Source organism: Mesoplodon densirostris, chromosome 15 (genome assembly GCF_025265405.1).
Source record: "Mesoplodon densirostris isolate mMesDen1 chromosome 15, mMesDen1 primary haplotype, whole genome shotgun sequence".
NCBI classification, from domain to species: Eukaryota; Metazoa; Chordata; class Mammalia; order Artiodactyla; family Ziphiidae; genus Mesoplodon; species Mesoplodon densirostris.
Genome location: NC_082675.1, coordinates 66,577,818 through 66,605,577, shown reverse-complemented (window position 1 = coordinate 66,605,577; position 27,760 = coordinate 66,577,818). Strand labels below are relative to the sequence as shown.

General features: G+C 40.9%; 1 protein-coding gene, 1 long non-coding RNA gene and 2 other non-coding genes across 11 annotated transcripts in view; 1 reads left to right on the top strand and 3 right to left on the bottom strand.

Moving 5' to 3' along the window:
- LOC132502853 (uncharacterized) overlaps positions 1–18,116 on the bottom strand; it is a 38,610-nt gene extending 20,494 nt beyond the window's left edge. For 4 of the 8 annotated variants that reach the window (XR_009534530.1, XR_009534532.1, XR_009534525.1 and 1 more), the window contains exon 1: positions 17,388–17,900. This is a non-coding gene — a long non-coding RNA (uncharacterized LOC132502853). Of the gene's footprint in view, positions 1–17,387; positions 17,901–17,922; positions 18,014–18,035 lie in introns of those variants that run through there. The other 4 variants (XR_009534527.1, XR_009534528.1, XR_009534531.1 and 1 more) reach the window with 4 other exon arrangements.
- Positions 16,788–16,870, bottom strand: LOC132503369 (small Cajal body-specific RNA 18). The gene has a single exon (XR_009534609.1). It is a non-coding gene; the product is annotated as a small Cajal body-specific RNA 18 (non-coding RNA).
- LOC132503317 (small Cajal body-specific RNA 17) lies at positions 16,948–17,088 on the bottom strand. The gene has a single exon (XR_009534571.1). It is a non-coding gene; the product is annotated as a small Cajal body-specific RNA 17 (non-coding RNA).
- Positions 17,616–27,760, top strand: part of ACAA2 (acetyl-CoA acyltransferase 2) — a 44,232-nt gene continuing 34,087 nt past the window's right edge. The window contains exons 1-2 of the mRNA XM_060119081.1: positions 17,616–17,769; positions 26,045–26,211. Of these exons, the coding sequence (XP_059975064.1) occupies positions 17,754–17,769; positions 26,045–26,211 (183 nt within the window). The 5' untranslated portion in view covers positions 17,616–17,753. The remainder of the gene's footprint in view (positions 17,770–26,044; positions 26,212–27,760) is intronic.

The following is a 27,760-nucleotide window of genomic DNA, read 5'->3' as shown; positions in this document are numbered from 1 at the left end:
TGTTTCCTGGTGCGCGAGGAGAGGGCATTAAGAGGGCTGCTTGGGGAAGCGCCGGAGACAGGCGCGAGCTGCGGGTAAGGCGCGGACCTCGGAGACGGGCGTGGGACGCTGGGGCTGCTGCTGCTGCCGCTGCCGCTGCCGCCGCCGCCGCCGCCGCCGCCGCCGCCGCCGCCCCGCGGGGCCTGTGTGCGAGCGCGGGTCACTGTCCGCCCCGCCTTCCTGGGAGCCTGTGCACCCAGCCACTGCCGGGGTCCAGGGACCCGGGGACGGCTTTCCCGGGAAAGCGCACGGAGCGCCTCGGGCTGCTGCAACGTCACGCCGGCCTCTGCCGCCGCAGGCCCGCCCCACACTGCGCGCCCCTCCCTCCCCTCTGCCTGAGTGAGCCAGAGCCCCCGAATCAGCGGCTCCTTTAAACCAGTCCTGTCTGAGCGAAGAACGGACGCCCTCCGGCGACCTACGCGCAGAGGCGGGGCCAGGTCCAAGGCTGAGACCCGGGAGCTGTGAGAGCAGAGACAGGGAAATCTCTCTGTGCAGCCTCGGAGGCAGCGGATTAAAGCTCCACGGTCCATTTGATGTGCCCTGCGTCTGTGGAGTACATGAATGGACAACGAATCATCCCAAATTGAGGAAGTGGACTTTGAGGACAAGATTTAAGACTTGCCCCCCTTTTCCTCTTTTTACAACGAATTATCCCAAATTAAGGAGGTGGACTTAGAGAGCAAGATTTCAGACTTCTCGCCCTTTTCCTCTTTTTACAACGAATTATCCCAAATTGAGGAGGTGGACTTGGAGAGCAAGATTTTTGATTTTTCCCCCTGCTCTCTTTTTGTGAATGTGTATGTGTAATCTGTGTAAGATTCACTCTGTATAGCTTTGCTTCCACCAAGTGTCCCAGGGTTCTATCGGTCCGTTTTTTTTTTCAATAATTACTTTTTAATTTTAATAACGCTACTATATTTCATACTTTATTCTATTTTACTTTACCTTCTCTTTCCTTTTTTCCTACTTTCCCTTCCTCCCTCCCTCCCTCCGCTCCTTTCCTTCTTTTTCTTTCCTCCCTCCCTCCCACCCTTCTTCTTTCCACTTTCTTTTTCTTTTCTTCCTGCCTCCCTCCTGTCTTTCTTTCCTTCCTCCCTCCCTCCCTTCTTCCATTCACTCTTCCTTTTGCTTTCATTCCTCCCTCCCTCCCTCCTTTCTTTCCTTCTCTCTTTCCATCCTTCCTCCCTCCCTCCTTTCTTTCTTCCTTCCTTTCCTTCTTCCTTTCTTTCCCTCTCTCTTTCTTTCTTCTACTAATTCTTTCTTTCTGCTTTTTCTCCCTGTTATTCTGAGCCGGGTGGATGAAAGGCTCTTGGTGCTGCAGCCAGGAGTCAGTGCTGTGCCTCTGAAGTGGGAGAGCCAACTTCAGGACACGGGTCCACAAGAGACCTCCCAGCTCCACATAATATCAAGCAGCGAAAATCTCCCAGAGATCTCCATCCCAACACCAGCACCCAGCTTCAGTCAACGACCAGCAAGCTACAGTGCTGGTCACCCTATGCCAAGCAACTAGCAAGTCAGGAACACAACCCCACCCATTAGCAGAGAGGCTACCTAAAAACATAATAAGGCCATAGGCACCCCAAAACACACCACCAGACGTGGACCTGTCCACCAGAAAGACAAGATCGAGCCTCAACCACCAGAACACAGGCATTAGTCCCCCCCACCAGGAAGCCTACACAACCTACTGAAACAACCTTAGCCACTGGGGACAGACACCAAAAACAACGGGAACTACGAATCTGCAGCCTGCAAAAAGGAGACCCCAAACACAGTAAAATAAGCAAAATGAGAAGACAGAAAAACACACAGCAGGTGAAGGAGCAAGATAAAAACCTACCAGACCTAACAAATGAAGAGGTAATAGGCAGTCAACCTGAAAAAGAATTCAGAATAATGATAGTAAAGCTGATCCAAGATTCTATTTCCAAGATCCATAATCTTGGAAATAGAATAGACAAAATGCAAGAAACAGTTAACAAGGACCTAGAAAAACTAAAGATGAATCAAGCATCGATTAAACACACAATAAATGAAATGAAAAATACTCTAGATGGGATCAATAGCAGAATAACTGAGGCAGAAGAACGGATAAGTGACGTGGAAGATAAAATAGTGGAAATAACTGATGCAGAGCAAAATAAAGAAAAAAGAATGAAAAGAACAGAGGACAGTCTCAGAGACCTCTGGGACAACATTAAACGCACCAACATTCGAATTATTGGGGTTCCAGAAGAAGAAGAGAAAAAGAAAGGGAGTGAGAAAATATTTGAAGAGATTATAGTTGAAAACTTCCATAATATGGGAAAGGAAATAGTTAATCAAGTCCAGGAGGCACAGAGAGTCCCATACAGAATAAATCCAAGGAGAAATACGCCAAGACACATATTAATCAAACTGTCAAAAATTAAACACAAAGAAATCATATTAAAAGCAGCAAGGGAAAAACAACAAATAACACACAAGGGGATCCCCATCAGGTTAACAGCTGATCTCTCAGCAGAAACTCTACAGGCCAGAAGGGAGTGGCAGGACATAATTAAAGTGATGAAGGAGAGAAACCTGCAACCAAGATTACTCTACCCAGCAAGGATCTCATTCAGATTTGATGGAAAAATTAAAACCTTTACAGACAAGCAAAAGCTGAGAGAGTTCAGCACCACCAAACCAGCTTTACAACAAATGCTAAAGGAACTTCTCTAGGCAAGAAACGCAACAGAAGGAATATACCTACAATAACGAACCCAAAGCAATTAAGGAAATGGGAATAGGAACATACATATCGATAAGTACCTTAAATGTAAATGGACTAAATGCTCCCACCAAAAGACACAGAGTGGCTTAATGGATACAAAAACAAGACCCATATATATGCTGTCTACCAGAGACCCATTTCAGACCTAGAGACACATACAGATTGAAAGTAAGGGGATGGAAAAAGATATTCCATGCAAATGGAAATCAAAAGAAAGCTGGAGTAGCAATTCTTATATCAGACAAAATAGACTTTAAAATAAAGACTATTAGAAGAGACAAAGAAGGACACTATATAACGATAAAGGGATCGATCCAAGAAGAAGATATAACAATCATAAATACTTATGCACCCAACATAGGAGCACCTCAGTACCTAAGGTAAATACTAACAGCTATACAAGGGGAAATCGACAGTAACACAATCATAGTAGGGGACTTTAACACCCCACTTTCACCAATGGACAGATCATCCAAAATGAAAATAAATAAGGAAACACAAGCTTTAAATGATACATTAAACAAGATGGACTTAGTTAATATTTATAGGACATTCCATCCAAAAACAACAAAATACACATTTTTCTCAAGTGCTCATGGAACATTCTCCAGGATAGATCATATCTTGGGTCACAAATCAAGCCTTGGTAAATTTAAGAAAATTGAAATTGTATCAAGTATCTTTTCCAACCACAATGCTATGAGACTAGACATCAATTACAGGAAAAGATCTGTAAAAAATACACATGGAGACTAAACAATACACTACTCAATAACGAAGTGATCACTGAAGAAATCAAAGAGGAAATTAAAAAATACCTAGAAACAAATGACAATGGAGACACAACGACCCAAAACCTATGGGACGCAGCAAAAGCAGTTCTAAGGGGGAAGTTTATAGCAATACAATCCCACCTTAAGAAACAGGAAACATTTCAAGTAAACAACCTGACCCTGCACCTAAAGCAATTAGAGAAAGAAGAACAAAAAACCCCCAAAGTTAGCAGAAGGAAAGAAATCATAAATATCAGATCAGAAATAAATGAAAAAGAAATGAAGGAAATGATAGCAAGGATCAACCAAGCTAAAAGCTGGTTCTTTGAGAAGATAAACAAAATTGACAAACCATTAGCCAGACTCATCAAGAAAAGAAGGGAGAAGACACAAATCAATAGAATTAGAAATGAAAAAGGAGAAGTAACAACTGACACTGCAGAAATACAAAAGATCATGAGAGATTACTATAAGCAACTCTATGCCAATAAAATGGACAACCTGGAAGAAATGGACAAATTCTTAGAAATGCACAACCTGCCAAGACTGCATCAGGAAGAAATAGAAAATATGAATATACCATTCACAAGCACTGAAATTGAAACTGTGATTAAAAATCTTCCATCAAACAAAAGCCCAGGACCAGATGGCTTCACAGGCGAATTCTATCAAACATTTAGAGAAGAGCTAACACCCATCCTTCTCAAACGCTTCCAAACAATATCAGAGGAAGGAACACTCCCAAACTCATTCTACGAGGCCACCATCACCTTGATACCAAAACCAGGCAAGGATGTCACAAAGAAAGAAAACTACAGGCCAATATCACTGATGAACATAGATGCAAAAATCCTCAACAAAATACTAGCAAACAGAATCCAACAGCACACTAAAAGGATCATACACCATGATCAAGTGGGCTTTATTCCAGGAATGCAAGGATTCTTCAATATACGCAAATCAATCAATGTGATACACCATATTAACAAGTTGAAGGAGAAAAACCATATGATCACCTCAATAGATGCAGAGAAAGCTTTCGACAAAATTCAACACCCATTTATGATAAAAACCCTGCAGAAAGTAGGCATACAGGGAACTTTCCTCAACATAATAAAGGCCATATATGACAAACCCACAGCCAACATCGTCCTCAATGGTGAAAAACTGAAACCATTTCCACTAAAAACAGGAACAAGACAAGGCTGCCCACTCTCACCACTCTTATTCAACATAGTTTTGGAAGCTTTAGCCACAGCAATCAGAGAAGAAAAGGAAATAAAAGGAATCCAAATAGGAAAAGAAGAAGTAAAGCTGTCACTGTTTGCAGATGACATGATACTATACATAGAGAATCCTAAAGATGCTACCAAAAAACTACTAGAGCTAATCAATGAATTTGGTAAAGTAGCAGGATACAAAATTAATGCACAGAAATCTCTGGCATTCCTGTACACTAATGATGAAAAATCTGAAAGCGAAATCAAGAAAACACTCCCATTTACCATTGCAACAAAAAGAATAAAATATCTAGGAATAAACCTACCTAAGCAGACAAAAGACCTGTATGCAGAAAATTATAAGACACTGATGAAAGAAATTAAATATGATACAAATAGATGGAGAGATATACCATGCTCCTGGATTGGAAGAATCAATATTGTGAAAATGACTCTACTACCCAAAGCAATCTACAGATTCAATGCAATCCCTATCAAACTACCACTGGCATTTTTCACAGAACTAGAACAAAAAATTTCAAAATTTGTTTGGAAAAACAAAAGACCCCGAATAGCCAAAGCAATCTTGAGAACGAAAAACGGAGCTGGAGGAATCAGGCTCCCTGACTTCAGACTATACTACAAAGCTACAGTAATTAAGACAGTGTGGTACTGACATAAAAACAGAAAGATAGATCAGTGGATCAGGATAGAAAGCCCAGAGGTAAACCCACGCACATATGGCCAACTTATCTTTGATAAAGGAGGTAGGAATGTACAGTGGAGAAAGGACAGCCTCTTCAATAAGTGGTGCTGGGAAAACTGGACAGGGACATGTAAAAGTTTGAGATTAGATCATTCCCTAACACCATACACAAAAATAAGCTCAAAATGGATTAAAGACCTAAATGTAAGGCCAGAAACTATCAAACTCTTAGAGGAAAACATAGGTAGAAAACTCTATGACATAAATCACAGCAAGATCCTTTTGGACCCACCTCCTAGAGATATGGAAATAAAAACAAAGATAAACAAATGGGACCTAATGAAACTTCAAAGCTTTTGCACAGCAAAGGAAAACATAAACAAGACCAAAAGACAACCCTCAGAATGGGAGAAAATATTTGCAAATGAAGCAACTGACAAAGGATTAATCTCCAAAATTTATAAACAGCTCATGCAGCTCAATAGCAAAAAAACAAACAACCCAATCCAAAAATGGGCAGAAGACTTAAATAGGCATTTCTCCAAAGAAGATATACAGACTGCCAACAAACACATGAAAGAATGCTCAACATCATTAATCATTAGAGAAATGCAAATCAAAACTACAATGAGATATCATCTCACATCAGTCAGAATGGCCATCATCAAGAAATCTAGAAACAATAAATGCTGGAGAGGGTGTGGAGAAAAGGGAACACTCTTGCACTGCTGGTGGGAATGTGAATTGGTACAGCCACTATGGAGAACAGTATGGAGGTTCCTTAAAAAACTAAAAATAGAACTACCATATGACCCAGCAATCCCACTACTAGGCATATACCCTGAGAAAACCATAATTCAAAAAGAGACATGTACCAAAATGTTCATTGCAGCTCTATTCACAATAGCCCGGAGCTGGAAACAACCTAAGTGTCCATCATCAGATGAATGGATAAAGAAGATGTGGCACATATATACAATGGAATATTACTCAGCCATAAAAAGAAACGAAACTGAGCTATTTGTAATGAGGTGGATAGACCTAGAGTCTGTCATACAGAGTGAAGTAAGTCAGAAAGAGAAAGACAAATACCGTATGCTAACACATATATATGGAATTTAAAAAAAAATGTCATGAAGAACCTAGGGGTAAAACGGGAATAAAGACACAGACCTACTTGAGAATGGACTTGAGGATACGGGGAGGGGGAAGCATAAGCTGTGACAAAGCGAAAGAGAGGCATGGACATATATACACTACCAAACGTAAGGTAGATAGATAGTGGGAAGCAGCCGCAGAGCACAGGGAGATCAGCTCGGTGCTTTGTGACCGCCTGGAGGGGTGGGATGGGGAGGGTGGGAGGGAGGGAGATGCATGAGGGAAGGGATGTGGGAACAGATGTATATGTATGACTGATTCACTTTGTTATAAAGCAGAAACTAATAGAAAATATATATATAAAATAAATAAATAAATATAAATAAATAAATATATGGGGGGCAAACTGAATAGAACCTCACTTTTTCTCTTATTGAAGAACGCTAATACCCTTATCAATAGTTCTACAGACCAGAGGCAATTACTCTGCATTTGGACTATTAGAAAGTTTTAATGGAAAAACCCATAACTTTTAAAGATCAGTTTACTTCCTCCACCACTGTATCTCACACTTACAAATAATCCACTGCACATGTTTTCTGATTTTTATTTTCTTCATTACAAAACACACATTTGACTGGCTTAAGTTTATTGAGTGTCAGCTTGAGATAAAATGTGTTGGTTTTGGCTCACCTAATGAATTCCATTTTGGTTTCAATTTTATTACGTTACTAGCTTTGAAACATAAATCAAGTTCTAATGCTCTAATGGTACCAGCTCTGTACCATCCTTGGAAGAATTAAGAAAATAATCATTCAAATCATTTTCTGTAGGAGCCATGGTTGAGAAAGGCTGAGCATCTAGTAGTGACACATTGCCTCACTTTTCCACCTACCTGAAACCACACTTAACCTCATACCCCTAGATCCTTCCCCTGCCAAAAAAAGCAAATAAATCTTTTAATCCAAGCCACCATATGCAAGTATGTTACTTTTACCAAAGTTTCAACTACTTTATTTCTTCCACCGAGGAAGATTAACTTAACATTCACTTCCTTTCCTGTTTTCTATAACATATACCTTAGTTAATGATACCCATCTCTTTTTCTACCTCTGCTTCTACGTTCCACATGCCATAAGCCCTGGACAAACAACATGGGCCTTGGGCTTCTGAGAATCAAGAGCTCAAACCTATAATTCAGCAAATCTAGATTTGAGGCCTTGGCAAATTCTTTGGTTTCTCTGGGTCTAAGCTTCCTCATTTATAAAATGAGAAAGGAAAAACTCTTACCTATTTCATGGGGTTGCGGAATGTTCCTTAATTTGGGTTTGTCTGATGTTATATGAATTGTATGTTATTCTGTTTTATATAACAATTATCATATTGCCTGAGTATATGAATTATAAACAGCATACATAAGTGCCTGGTGCATGGTGGGCGCACGATGCTCATAGATGGTAGCTTTTATTTTACTATGCTTTTTGCTCATCATCCAGAATATGAAGGTGAAAAAAAATCATCAGGTATGTGGGAAGCTTTGATTTATTCAAAGTCCAAATTCCACTGGCTATATACACTTCTTGTGAAAAAGGAGCATACATATTTTTTAAAGTCAATAGCCTCAGAACTCATGTATTGAATTGACGACTGTCAATTTCCTGGATTTGCTCAAATCAAAGCAACAGAAGGAAGAAAAGGAATAAACCAGAGGGTCAAATTACAATAGATGGTGAGTAAAAGGGAACAGTGGATAACTGGGAGAAATGGGAAATGAAGGAATTTTCTGTAATGATGGACATGTTCTAAATTATATTTTGAAAGCTGAGAGTAGTTTGCATTAAAAGAGTATATGCACTTGTGAAACTCATCCGATTTAAGATTTGTACATTTGACCCCATGGAGATTTTGCCTTAAAAGAACTGTAAACAAATACTGACCTCCTAACATGAGTCATAGTATTTCTGGGTGAAGTGTACTAAGATCTGCATTAAAAAAAAAAAAAAGATGGTTTGATGGAAGAACAGATGGAGGGACGTGATACAGCAAATATGGCAAAATGTTAACAACTGTAGAATACAGGTGGTGAATATATGGATGTTCACTGTAGAAGTCTTTCCACTTTCCTGTATGTTCAAAAGTTTTCATAATAAAAACTTTGGACTATAAAACAAACAAATAGGGACTTCCCTGGTGGTGCAGTGGTTAAGAATCCACCTGCCAATGCAGAGGACACAGGTTCGAGCCCTGGTCCAGGAAGATCCCACATGCTGCAGAGCAACTAAGCCCATGCACCACAACTACTGAGCCTGTGCTCTAGAGCCCGTAAGCCACAACTACTGAGCCCACGAACCACAACTACTGAGCCCGCACACCACAACTACTGAAGCCCATGCTCCTAGAGCCCATGCTCCGCAACAAGAGAAGCCACCGGAGTGAGAAGCCCGCACACCGCAACGAAGAGTAGCCCCTGCTCGCCGCAACTAGAGAAAAAGCCCGCGCACAGCAACGAAGACCCAACCAGACAAAAATAAATAAATAAAATTAAACAAACAAACAAACAAACACAATGTGAGAGGGCCACGAAGACATTTGAAAAGCAGGATTCTAGGGTGGGCATTGCCTGACAGCTCACAGAACACCTCAGTGCCTCCCACCACCCCTTCCCAACTGTGTGGTCCGAGCGCAGGTTGGAACAGAATTTCCAGACACAAGGCAGAATGTGAGGAAGATAGAGTTTATTAAAGAGAAGGGTCGCTGCAAGAACAGCTGGCTGAAGACACCCAGAAGACGGCAGAAGAGTAAGACGTGGAGATCACCTTCCCCCGCACAGATACACCAGAAATACATCTACACGTGGAACAACTCCTACAGAACACCTACTGAACGCTGGCAGAAGACCTCAGACCTCCCAAAAGGCTCTTGGTGCTGCAGGCAGGAGTCAGTGCTGTGCCTCTGAGGTGGGAGAGCCAACTTCAGGACACTGGTCCACAAGAGACCTCCCAGCTCCACATAATATCAAATGGCAAAAATCTCCCAGAGATCTCCATCTCAACACCAGCACCCAGCTTCACTCAACGACCAGCAAGCTACAGTGCGGGACACCCTATGCCAAACAACTAGCAAGACAGGAACACAATGCCACGCATTAGCAGAGAGGCTGTCTAAAATCATAATAAGTCCACAGACACCCCAAAACACACCACCAGATGTGGACCTGCCCACCAGAAAGACAAGATCCAGCCTCATCCACCAGAACACAGGCACTAGTCCCCTCAACCAGGAAGCCTACACAACCCACTGAATCAACCTTAGCCACCAGGGACAGACATCAAAAACAACGGGAACTACGAACCTGCAGCCTGCAAAAAGGAGACCCCAAACACAGTAAGATAAGCAAAATGAGAAGACAGAAAAACACACAGCAGATGAAGAAGCAAGATAAAAACCCACCAGACCTAACAAATGAAGAGGAAATAGGCAGTCTACCTGAAAAAGAACTCAGAATAATGATAGTAAAGATGATCCAAAATCTTGGAAATAGAATAGACAAAATGCAAGAAACATTTAACAAGGACCTAGAAGAACTAAAGATGAACAAGCAACGATGAACAACACAATAAATGAAATTAAAAATACTCGTAGATGGGATCAAGAGTAGAATAACTGAAGCAGAAGAACGGATAAGTGATGTGGAAGATAAAATAGTGGAAATAACTACTGCAGGGGCTTCCCTGGTGGCGCAGTGGTTGGGAGTCCGCCTGCCGATGCAGGGGACACGGGTTTGTGCCCTGGTCCGGGAGGATCCCACATGCTGCGGAGCGGCTGGGCCCGTGAGCCATGGCCGCTGAGCCTGTGCATCCGGAGCCTGTGCTCCGCAACGGGAGAGGCCACAACAGTGAGAGGCCCCCGTACCTCAAAAAAAAAAAAATAATAACTACGGCAGAGCAGAATAAAGAAAAAAGAATGAAAAGAACTGAGGACAGTCTCAGAGACCTCTGGGACAACATTAAACATACCAACATTCAAACTATATGGGTTCCAGAAGAAGAAGAGAAAAAGAAAGGGAGTGAGAAAATATTTGAAGAGATTATACTTGAAAACTTCCCTAATATGGGAAAGGAAATAGTTAATCAAATCCAGGAGGCACAGAGAGTCCCATACAGAATAAATCCAAGGAGAAATACGCCAAGACACATATTAACCAAACTGTCAAACATTAAATGCAAAGAAAACATATTAAAAGCAGCAAGGGAAAAACAACAAATAACACACAAGGGAATCCCCATCAGGTTAACAGCTGATCTCTCAGCAGAAACTCTGCAAGCCAGAAGGGACTGGCAGGACATATTTAAAGTGATGAAGGAGAAAAAGCTGCAACCAAGATTACTCTACCCAGCAAGGATCTCATTTAGATTTGATGGAGAAATTAAAACCTTTACAGACAAGCAAAAGCTGAGAGAGTTCAGCACCACCAAACCAGCTTTACAACAAATGCTAAAGGAACTTCTCTAGGCAAGAAACAGAACACAAGGAAAAGACCTACATTAATGAACCCAAAACAATTAAGAAAATGGGAATAGGAACATACATATCGATAAGTACCTTAAATGTAAATGGACTAAATGCTCCCACCAAAAGACACAGATTGGCTGAATGGATACAAAAACAAGACCCATATATATGCTGTCTACAAGAGACCCACTTCAGACCTAGAGACACATACAGATTGAAAATAAGGGGATGGAAAAAGATATTCCATGCAAATGGAAACCAAAAGAAAGCTGGAGTAGCAATTCTCATATCAGACAAAATAGACTTTAAAATAAAGACTATTAGAAGAGACAAAGAAGGACACTACATAATGGTCACAGGATCGATCCAAGAAGAAAATATAACAATTGTAAATCTTTATGCACGCAACATAGGAGCACCTCAATACATAAGGGAAATACTAACAGCCATAAAAGGAGAAATCGATAGTACAACATTAATAGTAGGGGACTTTAACACCCCACTTTCACCAATGGACAGATCATCCAAAATAAAAATAAATAAGGAAACACAAGCTTTAAATGATATGTTAAACAAGATGGACTTAATTGATACTTATAGGACATTCCATCCAAAAACAACAGAATACACATTTTTCTCAAGTGCTCATGGAACATTCTCCAGGATAGATCATATCTTGGGTCACAATTCAAGCCTTGGTAAATTTAAGAAAGCTGAAATTGTATCAAGTATCTTTTCTGACCACAATGCTATGAGACTAGATATCAATTACAGGAAAAGATCTGTAAAAAATACAAACACATGGAGGCTAAACAATACACTACTTAATAACGAAGTGATCATTGAAGAAATCAAAGAAGAAATAAAAAAATACCTACAAACAAATGACAATGGAGACATGATGACCCAAAACCTATGGGATGCAGCAAAAGCAGTTCTAAGGGGGAAGTTTATAGCAATACAATCCCACCTTAAGAAACAGGAAACATCTCGAATAAACAATCTGACCTTGCACCTAAAGCAATTAGAGAAAGAAGAACAAAAAACCCCAAAGTTAGCAGAAGGAAAGAAATCATAAAGATCAGATCAGAAATAAATGAAAAAGAAATGAAGGAAACAATAGCAAAGATCAATAAAACTAAAAGCTGGTTCTTTGAGAAGATAAACAAAATTGATAAACCATTAGCCAGACTCATCAAGAAAAAAAGGGAGAAGACAAATCAATAGAATTAGAAATGAAAAAAGAGAAGTAACAACTGACACTGAAGACATACAAAGATCATGACACATTACTACAAGCAATTCTATGCCAATAAAATGGACAACCTGGAAGAAATGGACAAATTCTTAGAAATGCACAACCTGCCAAGACTGCATCAGGAAGAAATAGAAAATATGAACAGACCAATCACAAGCACTGAAATTGAACTGTGATTAAAAATCTTCCAACAAACAAAAGCCCAGGACCAGATGGCTTCACAGGCGAATTCTATCAAACATTTAGAGAAGAGCTAACACCCATCCTTCTCAAACTCTTCCAAACAATTTCAGAGGAAGAAATACTCCCAAACACATTCTACGAGGCCACCATCACCTTGATACCAAAACCAGGCAAGGATGTCACAAAGAAAGAAAACTACAGGCCAATATCACTGATGAACATAGATGCAAAAATCCTCAACAAAATACTAGCAAACAGAATCCAACAGCACACTAAAAGGATCATACACCATGATCAAGTGGGCTTTATTCCAGGAATGCAAGGATCTTCAATATATGCAAATCAATCAATGTGATACACCATATTAACAAATTGAAGGAGATAAACCATATGATCATCTCAATAGATGCAGAGAAAGCTTTTGACAAAATTCAACACCCATTTATGATAAAAACCCTGCAGAAAGTAGGCATACAGGGAACTTTCCTCAACATAATAAAGGCCATATATGACAAACCCACAGCCAACATCGTCCTCAATGGTGAAAAACTGAAACCATTTCCACTAAGAACAGGAACAAGACAAGGTTGCCCCCTCTCACCACTCTTATTCAACATAGTTTTGGAAGTTTTAGCCACAGCAATCAGAGAAGAAAAGGAAATAAAAGGAATCCAAACTGGAAAAGAAGAAGTAAAGCTGTCACTGTTTGCAGATGACGTGATACTATACATAGAGAATCCTAAAGATGCTACCAAAAAACTACTAGAGCTAATCAATGAATTTGGTAAAGTAGCAGGATACAAAATTAATGCACAGAAATCTCTGGCATTCCTATACACTAATGATGAAAAATCTGAAAGCGAAATCAAGAAAACACTCCCATCTACCATTGCAACAAAAAGAATAAAATATCTAGGAATAAACCTACCTAAGGAGACAAAAGACCTGTATGCAGAAAATTATAAGACATTGATGAAAGAAATTAAAGATGATACAAATAGATGGAGAGATATACCATGTTCTTGGATTGGAAGAATCAACATTGTGAAAATGACTCTACTACCCAAAGCAATTCACAGATTCAATGCAATCCCTATCAAACTACCACTGGCATTTTTCACAGAACTGAAAAAGTTCACAATTTGTATGGAAACAGAAAAGATCCCGAATAGCCAAAGCAATCTTGAGAATGAAAAATGGAGCTGGAGGAATCAGGCTCCCTGACTTCAGACTATACGACAAAGCTACAGTAATCAAGACAGTATGGTACTGGCACAAAAACAGAAATATAGATCAATGGAACAGGATAGAAAGCCCAGAGATAAACCTACGCACATATGGTCACCTTATCTTTGATAAAAGAGGCAGAAGTGTACAGTGGAGAAAGGACAGCCTCTTCAATAAGTGGTGCTGGGAAAACTGGACAGGGACATGTAGAAGTATGAGATTAGATCACTCCCTAACACCATACACAAAAATAAGCTCAAAATGGATTAAAGACCTAAATGTAAGGCCAGAAACTATCAAACTCTTAGAGGAAAACATAGGCAGAACACTCTATGACATAAATCACAGCAAGATCCTTTTTGACCCACCTCCTAGAGAAATGGAAATAAAAGCAAAAATAAACAAATGGGACCTAATGAAACTTCAAAGCTTTTGCACAGCAAAGGAAAACATAAACAAGACGAAAAGACAACCCTCAGAATGGGAGAAAATATTTGCAAATGAAGCAACAGACAAAGGATTAATCTCCAAAATTTATAAGCAGCTCATGCAGCTCAATAGCAAAAAAACAAACAACCAAATCCAAAAATGGGCAGAAGACCTAAATAGACATTTCTCCAAAGAAGATATGCAGACTGCCAACAAACACATGAAAGAATGCTCAACATCATTAATCATTAGAGAAATACAAATCAAAACTACAATGAGATATCATCTCATACCAGTCAGAATAGCCATCATCAAGAAATCTAGAAACAATAAATGCTGGAAAGGGTGTGGAGAAAAGGGAACACTCTTGCACTGCTGGTGGGAATGTGAATTGGTACAGCCACTATGGAGAACAGTATGGAGGTTCCTTAAAAAACTAAAAATAGAACTACCATATGACCCAGAAATCCCACTACTAGGCATATACCCTGAGAAAACCATAATTCAAAAAGAGACATGTACCAAAATGTTCATTGCAGCTCTATTCACAATAGCCCGGAGCTGGAAACAACCTAAGTGTCCATCATCGGATGAATGGATAAAGAAGATGTGGCACATATATACAATGGAATATTACTCAGCCATAAAAAGAAATGAAACTGAGCTATTTGTAATGAGGTGGATAGACCTAGAGTCTGTCATACAGAGTGAAGTAAGTCAGAAAGAGAAAGACAAATACCGTATGCTAACACATATATATGGAATTTAAAAAAAAATGTCATGAAGAACCTAGGGGTAAAACGGGAATAAAGACACAGACCTACTTGAGAATGGACTTGAGGATACGGGGAGGGGGAAGCATAAGCTGTGACAAAGCGAAAGAGAGGCATGGACATATATACACTACCAAACGTAAGGTAGATAGATAGTGGGAAGCAGCCGCAGAGCACAGGGAGATCAGCTCGGTGCTTTGTGACCGCCTGGAGGGGTGGGATGGGGAGGGTGGGAGGGAGGGAGATGCATGAGGGAAGGGATGTGGGAACAGATGTATATGTATGACTGATTCACTTTGTTATAAAGCAGAAACTAATAACAAAAATAGAAAAAAAAAAAAAGAAAATCTAGAAACAATAAATGCTGGAGAGGGTGTGGAGAAAAGGGAACACTCTTGCACTGCTGGTGGGAATGTGAATGGGTACAGCCGCTATGGAGAACAGTATGGAGGTTCCTTAAAAAACTACAAATAGAACTATCATATGACCCAGCAATCCCACTACTGGGCATATACTCTGAGAAAACCATAATTCAAAAAGAGTCATGTACCAAAATGTTCATTGCAGCTCTATTTACAATAGCCTGGAGATGGAAACAACCTATCCATTCATCAACAGATGAATGGATAAAGAAGATGTGGCATATATATACAATGGAATATTACTCAGCCATAAAAAGCAATGAAATTGAGCTATTTGTAATGAGGTGGATAGACCTAGGGTCTGTCATACAGAGTGAAGTAAGTCAGAAAGAGGAAGACAAATACCGTATGCTTACACATATATATGGAATTTAAGGGAAAAGAATGTCATGAAGAACCTAGGGGTAAAACAGGAATAAAGACACAGACCTACTTGAGCATGGACCTGAGGATATGGGGAGGGGGAAGGGGAAGCTGTGAAAAAGCGAGAGAGAGGCATGGACATATACACACTACCAAACGTAAGGTAGATAGCCAGTGGGAAGCAGCCGCATAGTACAGGGAGATCAGCTCAGTGCTTTGTGACTGCCTGGAGGTGTGGGATAGGGAGGGTGGGAGGGAGGGAGACGCAAGAGGGAAGGGATATGGGAACAGATGTATATGTATAACTGATTCACTTTGTTATAAAGCAGAAACTAACACACCATTGTGAAGCAATTATACTCCAATAAAGTTGTAAAAAAAAAAAAAATAGAACAGCTGGCCGACTTTCTGGTAGCCAGGGAAAGCCGACCCTGAGCGTCGGTTGCTTGTCTGGTTTGTTTGTTTGTTTTAACATCTTTATTGGATAACTGGTTTACAATGGTGTGTTAGTTTCTGCTTTATAACAAAGTGAATCAGCTATACATATAAATATATCCCCATATCCCCTCCCTCTTGCGTCTCCGTCCCTCCCACCCTCCCTATCCCACCCCTCTAGGTGGTCACAAAGCAGCGAGCTGATGGGAGCCAGCAATCCCACTACTGGGCATATACCCTGCTTGTCTGTTTTTATAGCCAGAGAACAAAGGGACTTCTGGGTCACCCGCTGATTGGGTAGGATCTGCATGTTTCCAGTGGGATGAATACCTTTCTGTATATGGTATGGAAAAGGAGCAAGGCATGCTTCTTGGAAAAGCTCAGAGATGTTGCAATGGTTGCTGCATGACAGAGTGATAAGGGTCTGGTAACTCTCTGTTCCGGCGATGTTGGCCCTTTTAGCTAAATCTTGTTCTTTTTCCTTGGAGCACACCACACCGACCACGCGAATCAAGTCCGAGGCTGCCTGGCTAGCCTCCGAGCCCTGGCGCAGGGGATCTGACCCTTCTCTGCCCGGGTCGCCTCCTGCTCGCCCGGTCTCAGTCCGTTCTCAGCACACACTCCATCACCTGGTTCCCAGAACTCAGATTGCGCAGTGGTCACGTCATCATCGACCAGGGCTCACAGTTACAGCGGCAGAGGCATCCCTAACCTCCCTCATCCGTAGCCTAACCGGCTCACCCTAATCTCCCAGCCCCCCGTTCCCTGGCCCCATTTCGCCTGACAAGTTTTCATAATCCTCTCAGGCTCCGCCAGCGGCTTCGCCAGCCATTGGGCCCGATCATATAAGGAAAATACTGCGGCTTCATCCGGAGCTGCATCGTGGACCCGGGGGCGCCCCTGCCCTACGCCACTCGCTACACTCCACGCCTGCCAACCTCCCCGGGCCTATCCCCCTCGCCGGCCCCGCAGTCTAGGCCTCTGCCGCTGGTCTGCACAGCCGCTCTCCCCAGCCTGCGGGAGTCCCCCAGCCAATCCCCTCCCGCCGTTTTCCGAGCCTCCCACACTCGACTTCCGGTCCGCCGGCAGCGCCCGGCCGCACCCCACCTCCTTCAAAGCAGTTCCACACTTTCGGCCGTCTGGTCACACGTTTAAGAAAATTCAGGAGTGGGGATGAAGAAGCACGTTAATTACCTGTTGGGGGTAGCGGGGCGTATAGAGGCCGTGGATAGGATGGACAGGGTAGAGTCAAATCATTCTCTTGATTGGGAGACAAAGTCTTTAAAAACAGCGATATGAGGAAAAAAATCCGCTTGCGAGGAACGTTCTCTTGTCCAAGGCCGGTCTCCCCGGGAGGTTTTGGTACCCTTGGTTCCCACGGGGTGGCGCAGAGGGCCGCGTCCTGCCAAAAGAGAGAGAGAGCCCTGGCCGAGCGGCGCGAAGTAGGTAAAAAGGCGCGGCCGAGGCCAGGCTGGCGCCGCCCCGCGCGCTTAAAGACCGAGTGCCCGGGGCGGTACGTCAGCGTCGCGGAGGAGGACCCCTGCGCTGCCGCCCGCCGCCATGGCCCTGCTCCGAGGTGACCCCTACAGCCTCGCCTCTCTCGCCCCTGGCTGGTGGGGGGATGGGGAGGGGCCCGGTCCCGGCGGGGAGTCGAGGCCTCCTAGGCAGTAAAGGGGACTTGATAAAACCCCAACCCGAAAGCACTGTTTGGGTTCAGGAGAAAACATACTTGTCAAGCACTAGCGACAGTGATCTCCCTGCAACTTCCAGCTGAGAGCAGAGACCACGGTTTGCTTGCTTCTGACCTTGAAGGTCATTTGCCTTCGCGCGGTAGTGACCCACCTAGTTCGAGGTTAGCTATTTGGAAGACGGGCGGCGCCATAAGCACGAGGCGGCCTGGGGCGGAGGGGTGCCTTTCCCAGGAGCACGGCGGCCTCGGACTTGGTCAGAGGGTGGGCGGGGCTTGGGGGAAAGGAAGGAATGTTGTCTTGGAGTTGGCAGGGCATTTCTGTTCCCCCACAGTGCTTGGTGGCGATCTGTTGGAGAACTTTCCTTAATCCCTTTCCCTTCTATTCTTTCGAGTGACTCCAGAAGAGTGCAGTCATTGAGTACATAAATTCTACAGTTATTAACTTAAAAAAATATATGTGAACTCCCTTTTCATAACAAATGGTCGCAGTTTGTTTGGAATAAGGATGAAAGCTCATCCTTACTTTATGTGTCCTTTGAAGGACCTTCAGATGGAACACTTTATATATCAAGGCCCCGGGCAGAAAAACACTTGGCAGGATCTAAGAACCAACATTCTGGTGGTCCAGGGCCCTGTGGGCTCTGTGAAGGAGGTGGGGTTTTATTCTAAATTCAAAAGGAGGCAATCTCCTACCTTAAAGTAGAATAACAGGATCTGATATCCCATCTGCCCCCATTTCCTCAGGGCTATGAGGGTGCCTATGTAGCAAGAAGGAGAATTTAAGAGCATTTAAGAATCTACTGCAAAGGTCCAGGCAACAGCAGATGATGGTTTTGACTCAAGTGGGGGACAGTGGAGTTGGGGGAAAGGGGGAGGAATGATCTGAGATAGATTTGGAGTTGGAATTGACAGAACTTGGTGATAGGTTGGATGTGGCAGGTCAATGAGAAGGAAATGTCAAGAATGACCAGGTTTCTGGTTTGAGGATTGTGTTCATGATGATACTCCTTACGGAGTGAGGAAAACTGGGGAAGGGACAGCTTTGTAAGAGAATATTGAGATGCTCAAGTGCAGATATCAGGTAGGCAGTTGGTTAGGGGGATCTGGAGCTCAGAACAGCCAAAGTGACATGTGAACAGTTCAAGTGAGAAATAGGTATTCTGAGACAAGAGGATTTAATTTAACTTGTCAGTGCTCTTTACAATTCTGAATTTAATAAAGCAGCATATTGATTTTTTTTTAGATGAGGTATTCAGAAAAGCCAAATTATTTAAAAGCTGCATGGTCATGAGCTATCTTCTTTTAAAGGAAATGATTTCTCTGTATAAGTGTATAAATACCACTTTATTTTAATACAGACCCCTTTGAAAATTTGATGAAAACTATGAACCCAGTAAGGGGAAAGGATGTACACCAACACCTGCATTAAGGAAGTATGAAGTTTATAAATTTGGGATACCATTCACTATGGTGTTAAAGTTAGTGATCATATTTTTATCCATTTCCCTGTTTTACAGGGAAACTGTAAACTGTTTTACAGGGAATGTTTCCCTGTTTTACTGATGTCCAGAAAAGTAGAATGGCTTGTCTCTAATGGTAGTTAGTGTCTTGACTGTTATTGGTTAGTTAGAATACATTACAGATACGTACTTCTCTCAAGTAGCATACTAGGTGCTTGCAGGACTAGTGGGTAAGAGAGAACGTGCGACTGATTCTTGTGGGGAAAAGGACACATTTGAACGGGAGCAAAATTGACTTTGGTAAAGATTGTCATTAATTTATCAGATTTCTGTAGAACCAATACCCCGAGTTTTTATTAGCACCAATCCCAGGGCTTGGTAGAAGGGTTGCACTCAACAAATATTAACTCTTGGGCTTCCCTGGTGGCACAGTGGTTGAGAGTCCGCCTGCCGATGCAGGGGACACGGGTTCATGCCCCGGTCCGGGAAGATCCCACATGCCCCGGAGCGGCTGGGCCCGTGAGCCATGGCCGCTGAGCCTGCGCGTCCGGAGCCTGTGCTCCACAATGGGAGAGGCCACAGCAGTGAGAGGCCCGCATACCACCCCCCCCCAAAAAAAACAAAAAACAAATATTAACTCTCTTAATGCTCCTTAGCTTTGCTGGGAATGTTTGTGCAACCCTTCAAAGCAGGTGAGTTGGGCAGGCGGGGGTGGGGGTCAGGGAGCTTCCAGATTAATCCTGAAACTGAAGTGGATACAGAAGCAGCAGTTTTCCTTGTTAGCTTTGGTTGCTGTCTGCAGTTGCTGTAATTAAATGAGTAAATATTTGCCTAACAATGTAATAGAAAGGAAGGCAGAATTCCTCTTTCTCTTCTAGTGTTATTTTTCCTCTGTGGTCACATCTGCCACATTGCCAGGCCCTTTCCTGGTGTTTCTGACTCACTATGCTCTGGATTAATATGTCTTTTCATTGTCTTTCAGTAAAAATCTTTAACCTCTGAATTTTCAGAGCCTTTTAAAATACACAAGATCTTAGCTGGGTGTTAACAATTGTTAAGTTTTAGACCTTTCAACTTCCACATAAAATCGACATCAGATCAAATAATTATTACCATGGTATCCAGTTTATGAAATTACAGGAAAAAATCCTTTAGATTGTCTAGTCTTTGTACCTGCACATGCCAGATTATTTTTAAAAATACACTTAATAGCTTTTTCCCCATTCAAAATAATTGTATTAGTTCAGTTTTAGCCTTGTTCATGCTAACCTTTATAGCCTGGGAGCTTCAAGTAAGCAGACGTGATGTAAGGAAAGGGGAAGTTCTTGCTTTTATTTTCATTTTCACACATGCACACTCTTTTGTAGATTTCTCATATTTCACCATGCGCACTCCCCACACAAAAATGCTTTCTTAGATTATGAAATACAAGGAAAAGACTCATGACAGGAAATTTATGGAGAAGCAAATGAAATGTGCCTTCATTGTTTCTGAAAAGTCAATGTTCAGTTCGAATCATTTTCATGTATGCAATATATCATTTTTTCTGGCTTTTGAGATTTTATCTTTCGTTTTGAGAAGTTTGACCGTGATGTGCCAAGATGAGTGAGTGTGTGTGTGTATTTTGCATTTATTCACTTTGGAGTTTACTGGGCTTGAATTTGTAAATTTATCTTTTAGTTTTATAAAAAAAAATTGAACAGAAAGTACAGAGCATTCCCATATACTTCCTCGCCTCACTCCGTTATCCCCTATTATTAGCAGCATTAATGTGGTACATTTGTTACAATTGATGAACCAATACTGATATATTATTTTTAACTAAAGTCCACCGTTTACATTAAGGTTCATTTGTTGTGTTGTATAGTTCTATAGGTTTTGACAAATGTATAATGGCATGTATCTACCATTATAGTATCATAAGGAGTAGTTTCACTGCCCTAAAATTTCCCTGTGTTCTACCCATTAATTTCTCCTTCCCTACCACCCCCAACCCCTGATAACCGCTGGTCTTTTTACTGTCTCCATAATTTTGCCATTTCTAGGTGTCATATAGTTGGACTCATACAGTGTGTAGCCTTTTCAGATTGGCTTCTTTCACCAGCAATATGCATTTAAGTTTCATTCATGTCTTTTCATGTCTTGATACCACATTTCTTTTTAGTGCTGAAGAATATTCCATTGTATGAGTGTACCACAGTTCATCCATCCACCTACTGAAGAACATCTTGGCTGCTTCCAAGTTTTAACAATTATGAATAAAGCCGCTATAAACATTTGTGTACAGGTTTTTGTGTGGACCAAAGTTTTCAACTCACTGGGGTAAATACAAAGGAGTGTGACTACTAGATCATATGAGTGGAGTATGGTTAGTTTTAGTTTTGGAAGCAACTGCTACACTGTCTTCCAAGGTGGCTGTACCATGTTACATTCCCAGAAGCAGTGGGTGAGTTTCTTTTGGTCCACATCCTCACCAACATTTTGTATTGCCGGTGTTTTTTGGATTTTAGCCATTCTAATAGTTGTGGGATAGTATCTCATTGTTAGTTTAATTTGCAGTTACCTAATAACATGATGTCAAACATCTTTTCATATGGCTATTTGCCATTTGTATAGTATCTTTGGTAAGGTGTCTGTTCACATTTTTTATGCATTTTTAACTGGGTTGTTTGTTTTCTTATTATTGAGTTTGAAGAGCTCTTTGTATACGTTAGATACCAGCCCTTTATCAGGTAAGTATTTTGCAAGTATTTTCTCCCAGTCCGTGGCTTGTCTTTTTGTGCTTTTAGTAATGTCTTTTGAAGAGCAGAAGTTTTCAATTTTTTTTTTTTTTTTTTTTTTTTTTTGCTGTACGCGGGCCTCTCACTGCTGTGGCCTCTCCCGTTGCGGAGCACAGGCTCCAGACACACAGGCTCCGCGGCCACGGCTCGCGGGCCCAGCCGCTCCGCGGCATGTGGGATCTTCCGGGATCGGGGCACGAACCCGTGTCCCCTGCATCGGCAGGCGGACTCTCAACCTCTGCGCCACCAGGGAAGCCCCAGAAGTTTTCAATTTTAATAAAGCCCAAATTTTTCTTTCATGGATTGTGCTTTTAGTGTTGTATCTAAAATGTTATCACCAAGCCAAACCAAAGGTCGTCTAGATTTTCTCCTTTGGTAGCTTCTAGGAGTTTTATAGTCTTTGAATTTTTTATTTAAGTCTGGGTTCCAATTTGAGCTAATTTTTATGAAAGGTGTAAGGTCTGTCTACTTCGTTGTTCTTGTTGTTTGCATGTGGATGTCCAGTTGTTCCAGCACCAGTTATTGAAAAGACTATCCTTTCTCCATTGAATTGCCTTTGTTCCTTTGCCCATGTTTTTTGTTTTGTTTTGTTTTCCCCAATCATCTTTTTCCTCTGTTCTTCAGATCAGGTAATGTCTATTTATCTCTTTCAAGGTCACTGAATCTTACTCCTTTCACTTCCATTCTGCTTTTACACCCATTCGGTGTATATATTATTTCAGATATTTTTCAGTTTTAGAATTTTCACTTTGGTTCTTTTTTTTAAGCTTTTTTTTTCTTGTGGAGATGTCCTATCCTTTATTATAAACAAAGTTTTCTATACATCCTTGAGCATAGTTATGATAAACAGCTGCTTTAAAATCCTTGTCTGCTAATTCTAACATCTGAGTCATCTTGGGGTTGGTTGCTGTTGATTTTCTTTTATCTCAAGAATGAGTCACACAGGCATATGTCATTTTATTGCACTTTGCAAATACTGCGGATTTTTACAAATTGAAGGTTTGTGGCAATCCTGACGTTGAGCAAGTTTATTGGTGCCATTTTTCCTACAACGTTTGCTCACTTTGTGTCCGTGTTACATTTTGGTGATTCTCGCAATGTTTCAAACCCTCCATCAGCAAAACGATTACAACTCACTGAAGGCTCAGATGATGGTTAGTATTTTTTAGCAATAAAGTATTTTTTAAATTAAAGTATGCACATTTTTTTAGACATAATGTTATTGCACACTTAACAGGCTACAGTAGAAGCATAACTTTTGTAGGCACTGGAAGACAAAAAAATTCGTGTGACTTGCTTAATTGTAGTAGTCTGGAACCAAACCTGTAATATCTCTTGAGGTATGCCTGTATTTTCTTGTTTCTTCATAGGTGAATACATTTTGGATTGTGTGGTGGACAGTGCAGGTGAACCATTGTAGAGACTGGATTCTGGTACTTTCCAAAAAGTATTGACTTAACGATTATTTAGTTAACTATTTTTGCAGGCAGTTAATTTGGCTGAACTCAAACTGTACACTTTGTCTCCCCTGTAGAGGGCAGTAGCTCAGATCTAACTAATTCATTTAGGCTTAGCTGAGGTGGTTGTAGTTGTCCCCACAGGTTCATGATTCAGGATTCAGGATTCAGCCAGATATTTGGGCTCCCCACTGTGATGCTTTTCTTTCACAGATCCCCCCCCCCCTCAGTTTCCAGTATCTGTGATTGCCATAAACTCAGTTCTCTGATTCTTCAAGCCAGCAAGACTTTGAGTTTCTGAATTCTCACCATTCTATTCTATTAGGCTGCTGGCCTTCAAGTTAGAGGTTATAAATAACTTGGACACTCACCCTGTGCTATTCGCTTTTCCCATATCTACTCTACATCTGCCTACTTTTGTTCATTCTCCAAGGACTTGAGGAAGCCATTCTTATATATCGTCAGTGTCTACTGGAGAGTTGGTCAAATAGGGGCATATTAGGCGATGACCAGAAGCAGGACTGTACCAAAATTAGGAAGAAGGCAAGCAAAGGGGAAAGAAAAATGAAATAAAGCAAACACCAGTATAAAAATAGGCAGAGACTATTAATCAAGGAGGATTAGAGGATGTTTACAGGAAGGCATAGTGGCCCAGAATAACCCATCTCAGAGGAAAACATTTGTAGTGCACCAAACCAATATTTATGGCCTTTTGTAAGTATCTGAATATTTTATCTGTAAAGAACTGATTGGATCTGTTCTAAAGTATAGTTATATATGTTGCTCCTAACATTCTTTTAGACTGTTAAATTTCTCAAAGTAGGAATGAAAGAAGAGCTGGAATTTTTTTTAGGATAGATTTAGTTTGTTCCATGGAAAGAGATCTCTAACATAAACAGGAGAATTGTACCCAGATAACAATAGTGGTATAATGTTTGCATGGTCTCAATTATAGGTCAATATCTGGGTACAAACCCATTGTTAAAAGTCCCTTAGTTTCTTGGCAAGATGTGGAAATGTGTGCTCAGATTGTCTTTGGGAAAATTTAGTTAGTGTATAGGAAGCATCAAGCATGAAGTCCATCATACAGTAAGTGCCCCTGTATGTTAGCTGTAATATTTACCTTGCAGAGTTGTTGGGAAGATTAGATACTATATGACAAGTGATGAGATGTCTAGTACTCAGTAGGTGCCTAGTAAATGTTAGTGTGATGAAGCTGCTGTAACCGATGTTGTTACCCAGTAGGCAGGCTTTGCATTTCACAACTCTAGTGGGTGCCACTCATATCATAGTCATTGTAGATTTGTTAACCATATATATATATTTTTTGGCAGGTGGCAGTAGAATGCCTTGGGAAGGGACAATTTGTATTTATCTGTACAGGGACACCAACTGAACCAATAGTGATACTGCAAATTTGTAGTCTTTGCAATAATAGATGTATAGATAATTCCTCTGTATCCTTTGTGGTTAGGTCAGATGTAGGAAACTTTGTTACATTCTAACTGACACATTATAAAAGGATATTAGCAAATGAGAGTGTCTTTAGAGAAAAACAACCAGAATTAATGTTAAATAAAGAACTGTTGAAAGAATGCTTTTTGTGTATTTGGGAAAAGTGTCATTAGGTCTGGGGAATTTTACAGGTTAGCTGACTCCAGATACTGGAGGGGCTACCCATGATAAAGGTCATCTGTTTTGCTCATTTTATTCTAAGAGTAAAAGATAATAGTTCACATTATTTGAAATTTGTAATTTGAGTCATCCTCTGACTCTAGAAGCAGTGACATATGTAATACAAATTCAAAGCAGTGCATGTTCTAGAAGCTATATAATCTGTCTGAGTTTGGAATGCATTTGGATAGAACTACGATTGGTAGATGGAAGACTTGGTAAGCCAAGCCAGCTCAGTATGAGAAAACAAATCGTTAGGTTATGTTGCCTATGCACGGGCACACTGCTTCACACAATGGAGCATGCCTTCTTACTGAAAGTTCTTTAGCAGAAGTTAGAGAGGACTTCTTGTCAGGAATATTCTAGAGGATGTTCTTATAGGATGAGTGGTTGGCCTCAAATAACCTTAAGGTACCTTCTAGTTGGGAGATTCTTTGATTCTATGACTAGGCAATATACTCCAGCAAATAGAAGAAGCATTTCGTTTTAAACAAATGTTTCTAGCATTGCAAATCATCAGATTATAAGAATGTCATCTAGCCAAAATGGATTTACATCGTAGCCTGCAGTACAGTTCTTGGTGCTAGCATGTAGGTATTGATCAAAATGATAACTTTTAGTACTGCTTCTGTGAGTGTGACCCATTCTATGTATTATTATGTGACAAAGATTTTTAGTTATTTAATTGAAAATTGTACTTTACAATAAGGTTCACAATTAAATTATTTAAAGCATGTTAGGGACACTGACTAACCTGTAGTTGCTCATAAATCTCTCCTCTTTGCAACAGGTGTGTTCATCGTTGCTGCTAAGCGGACACCCTTTGGAGCTTATGGAGGTCTTCTGAAAGACTTCACAGCTACTGACTTGGCTGAATCTGCTGCCAGGGCTGCCTTGTCTGCTGGCAAAGTCTCGCCTGAAACTATTGACAGTGTCGTTGTAGGCAACGTCATACAGGTTAGTAGGGCTGAAGGGACATATTCATTCCTATTGCTTTCTTTTATCAGTTTCTAAAAATAATTCCTTTAACATGTTGTAATGGTGTACTATTTAATAATAGTTGAAGGTATTCATAATTTGAGGAGTCCTCTGATTCCAGAAGCAATGGCATATATAATTCAAAAGGACATATATAATTCAAAAGAACATATATAATTCAAAAGAACATATATTCAGAAACTATATATCTATTTGGGATCTGTCTGGGACTTGGGATACATTTTATTGCTTCTTAAATAGCAAATTAATTTCCTTGACTTATTTGAAGTAAATTGGTTCTCTCTGTGTGCCACTAAGGAGGGTAGCAAACCCAAGCAATGCAACACATCTCCCATAATTTCTTACACACAGTAGGAGCTTGGTCAGTGTTTTGTGGGAAATGAGAAGCTCCTTTACCCTCTACCTTGCTATGTATGGTATACAAAATAGATGATTCATTTGCAGTAATTGAAATCTGAATATTCCTTCAAAGTGTGGCCATGAAGTAGGGACTGTCTTACTCTTCCCAGGCCTCATTGGTGGGACGGAGGCTCTACACTGAGTGCATTGCCACTGACAGTACTGGGGCCCTAACCACTGTTCTCCTGACTCGTTAAGGTGGTTCCAGACTGAGAAGGGTGAGGCAGGCTGAGAAGACTTGAGGCTACTGCCACCTCCTGCACTGAGCGCTTTCAGCTCTTAGAGCTGGGATAAGACTCAGAAGAAGGTGCACAGTTGTCCCTTGTGAATAATGCTGCTTTGAACATCAAGTACAAGTTTTTGGGTGGACATAGGTTTTTATTTCCCTTGGGTATATACCTATGAGTGTAATTGCTAGGCTATATGGTATCTCTACATTTAATTGTTTCAGAAACTTTCAGACTGTTTTCCAAAGCAGCTGAAACATTTTACATTCATACCTACAGTGTACGAAGGTTCCACTTTTGCCCCATCCTTGTCAACACTTGTTATTGTGTGTCTTTTTATTATAGCCATTCTAGTGAATATGAAGTAGTATCTCATTGTGGTTTTAATTTGCCTTTCCCTGATAACTGATGATGTTGACCAACTTTTCATTAGCTTGTTGCCATTGCCATATCTTCTTGGAGAATGTCTAATTCATATCCTTTTCTCATTTTTTAATTGGGTTATTTGTCTTTTTATTATTGAGTCATAAGTGTTCTTTATATATCCTAGATATGAGTCCCTTAACAGATACATGATTTGTAAATATTTTTCTATATTTTGTTATCTTTTCATTTCTTAATAGTGTCTTTTGGAGTATGAAAATTTTAAATTTTGATGAAGCCCAATTTCAGTTGTTGTTGCTCAGGCTTTTGGTGTCATTATCTAAGAATCCATTTCCATATCTAAGGTCATGAAGACGTATCCCTATGTTGTCTTCTAAGTTTTATACTTTTAGCTCTTACATTTAGGCCTTTGATTTATTTTGATTTAATTTTTATATATGTTTTGAGGTACAGGTCCAAGTTCATTCTTCTGCATGTGGCTATCCATTTGTTCTAGC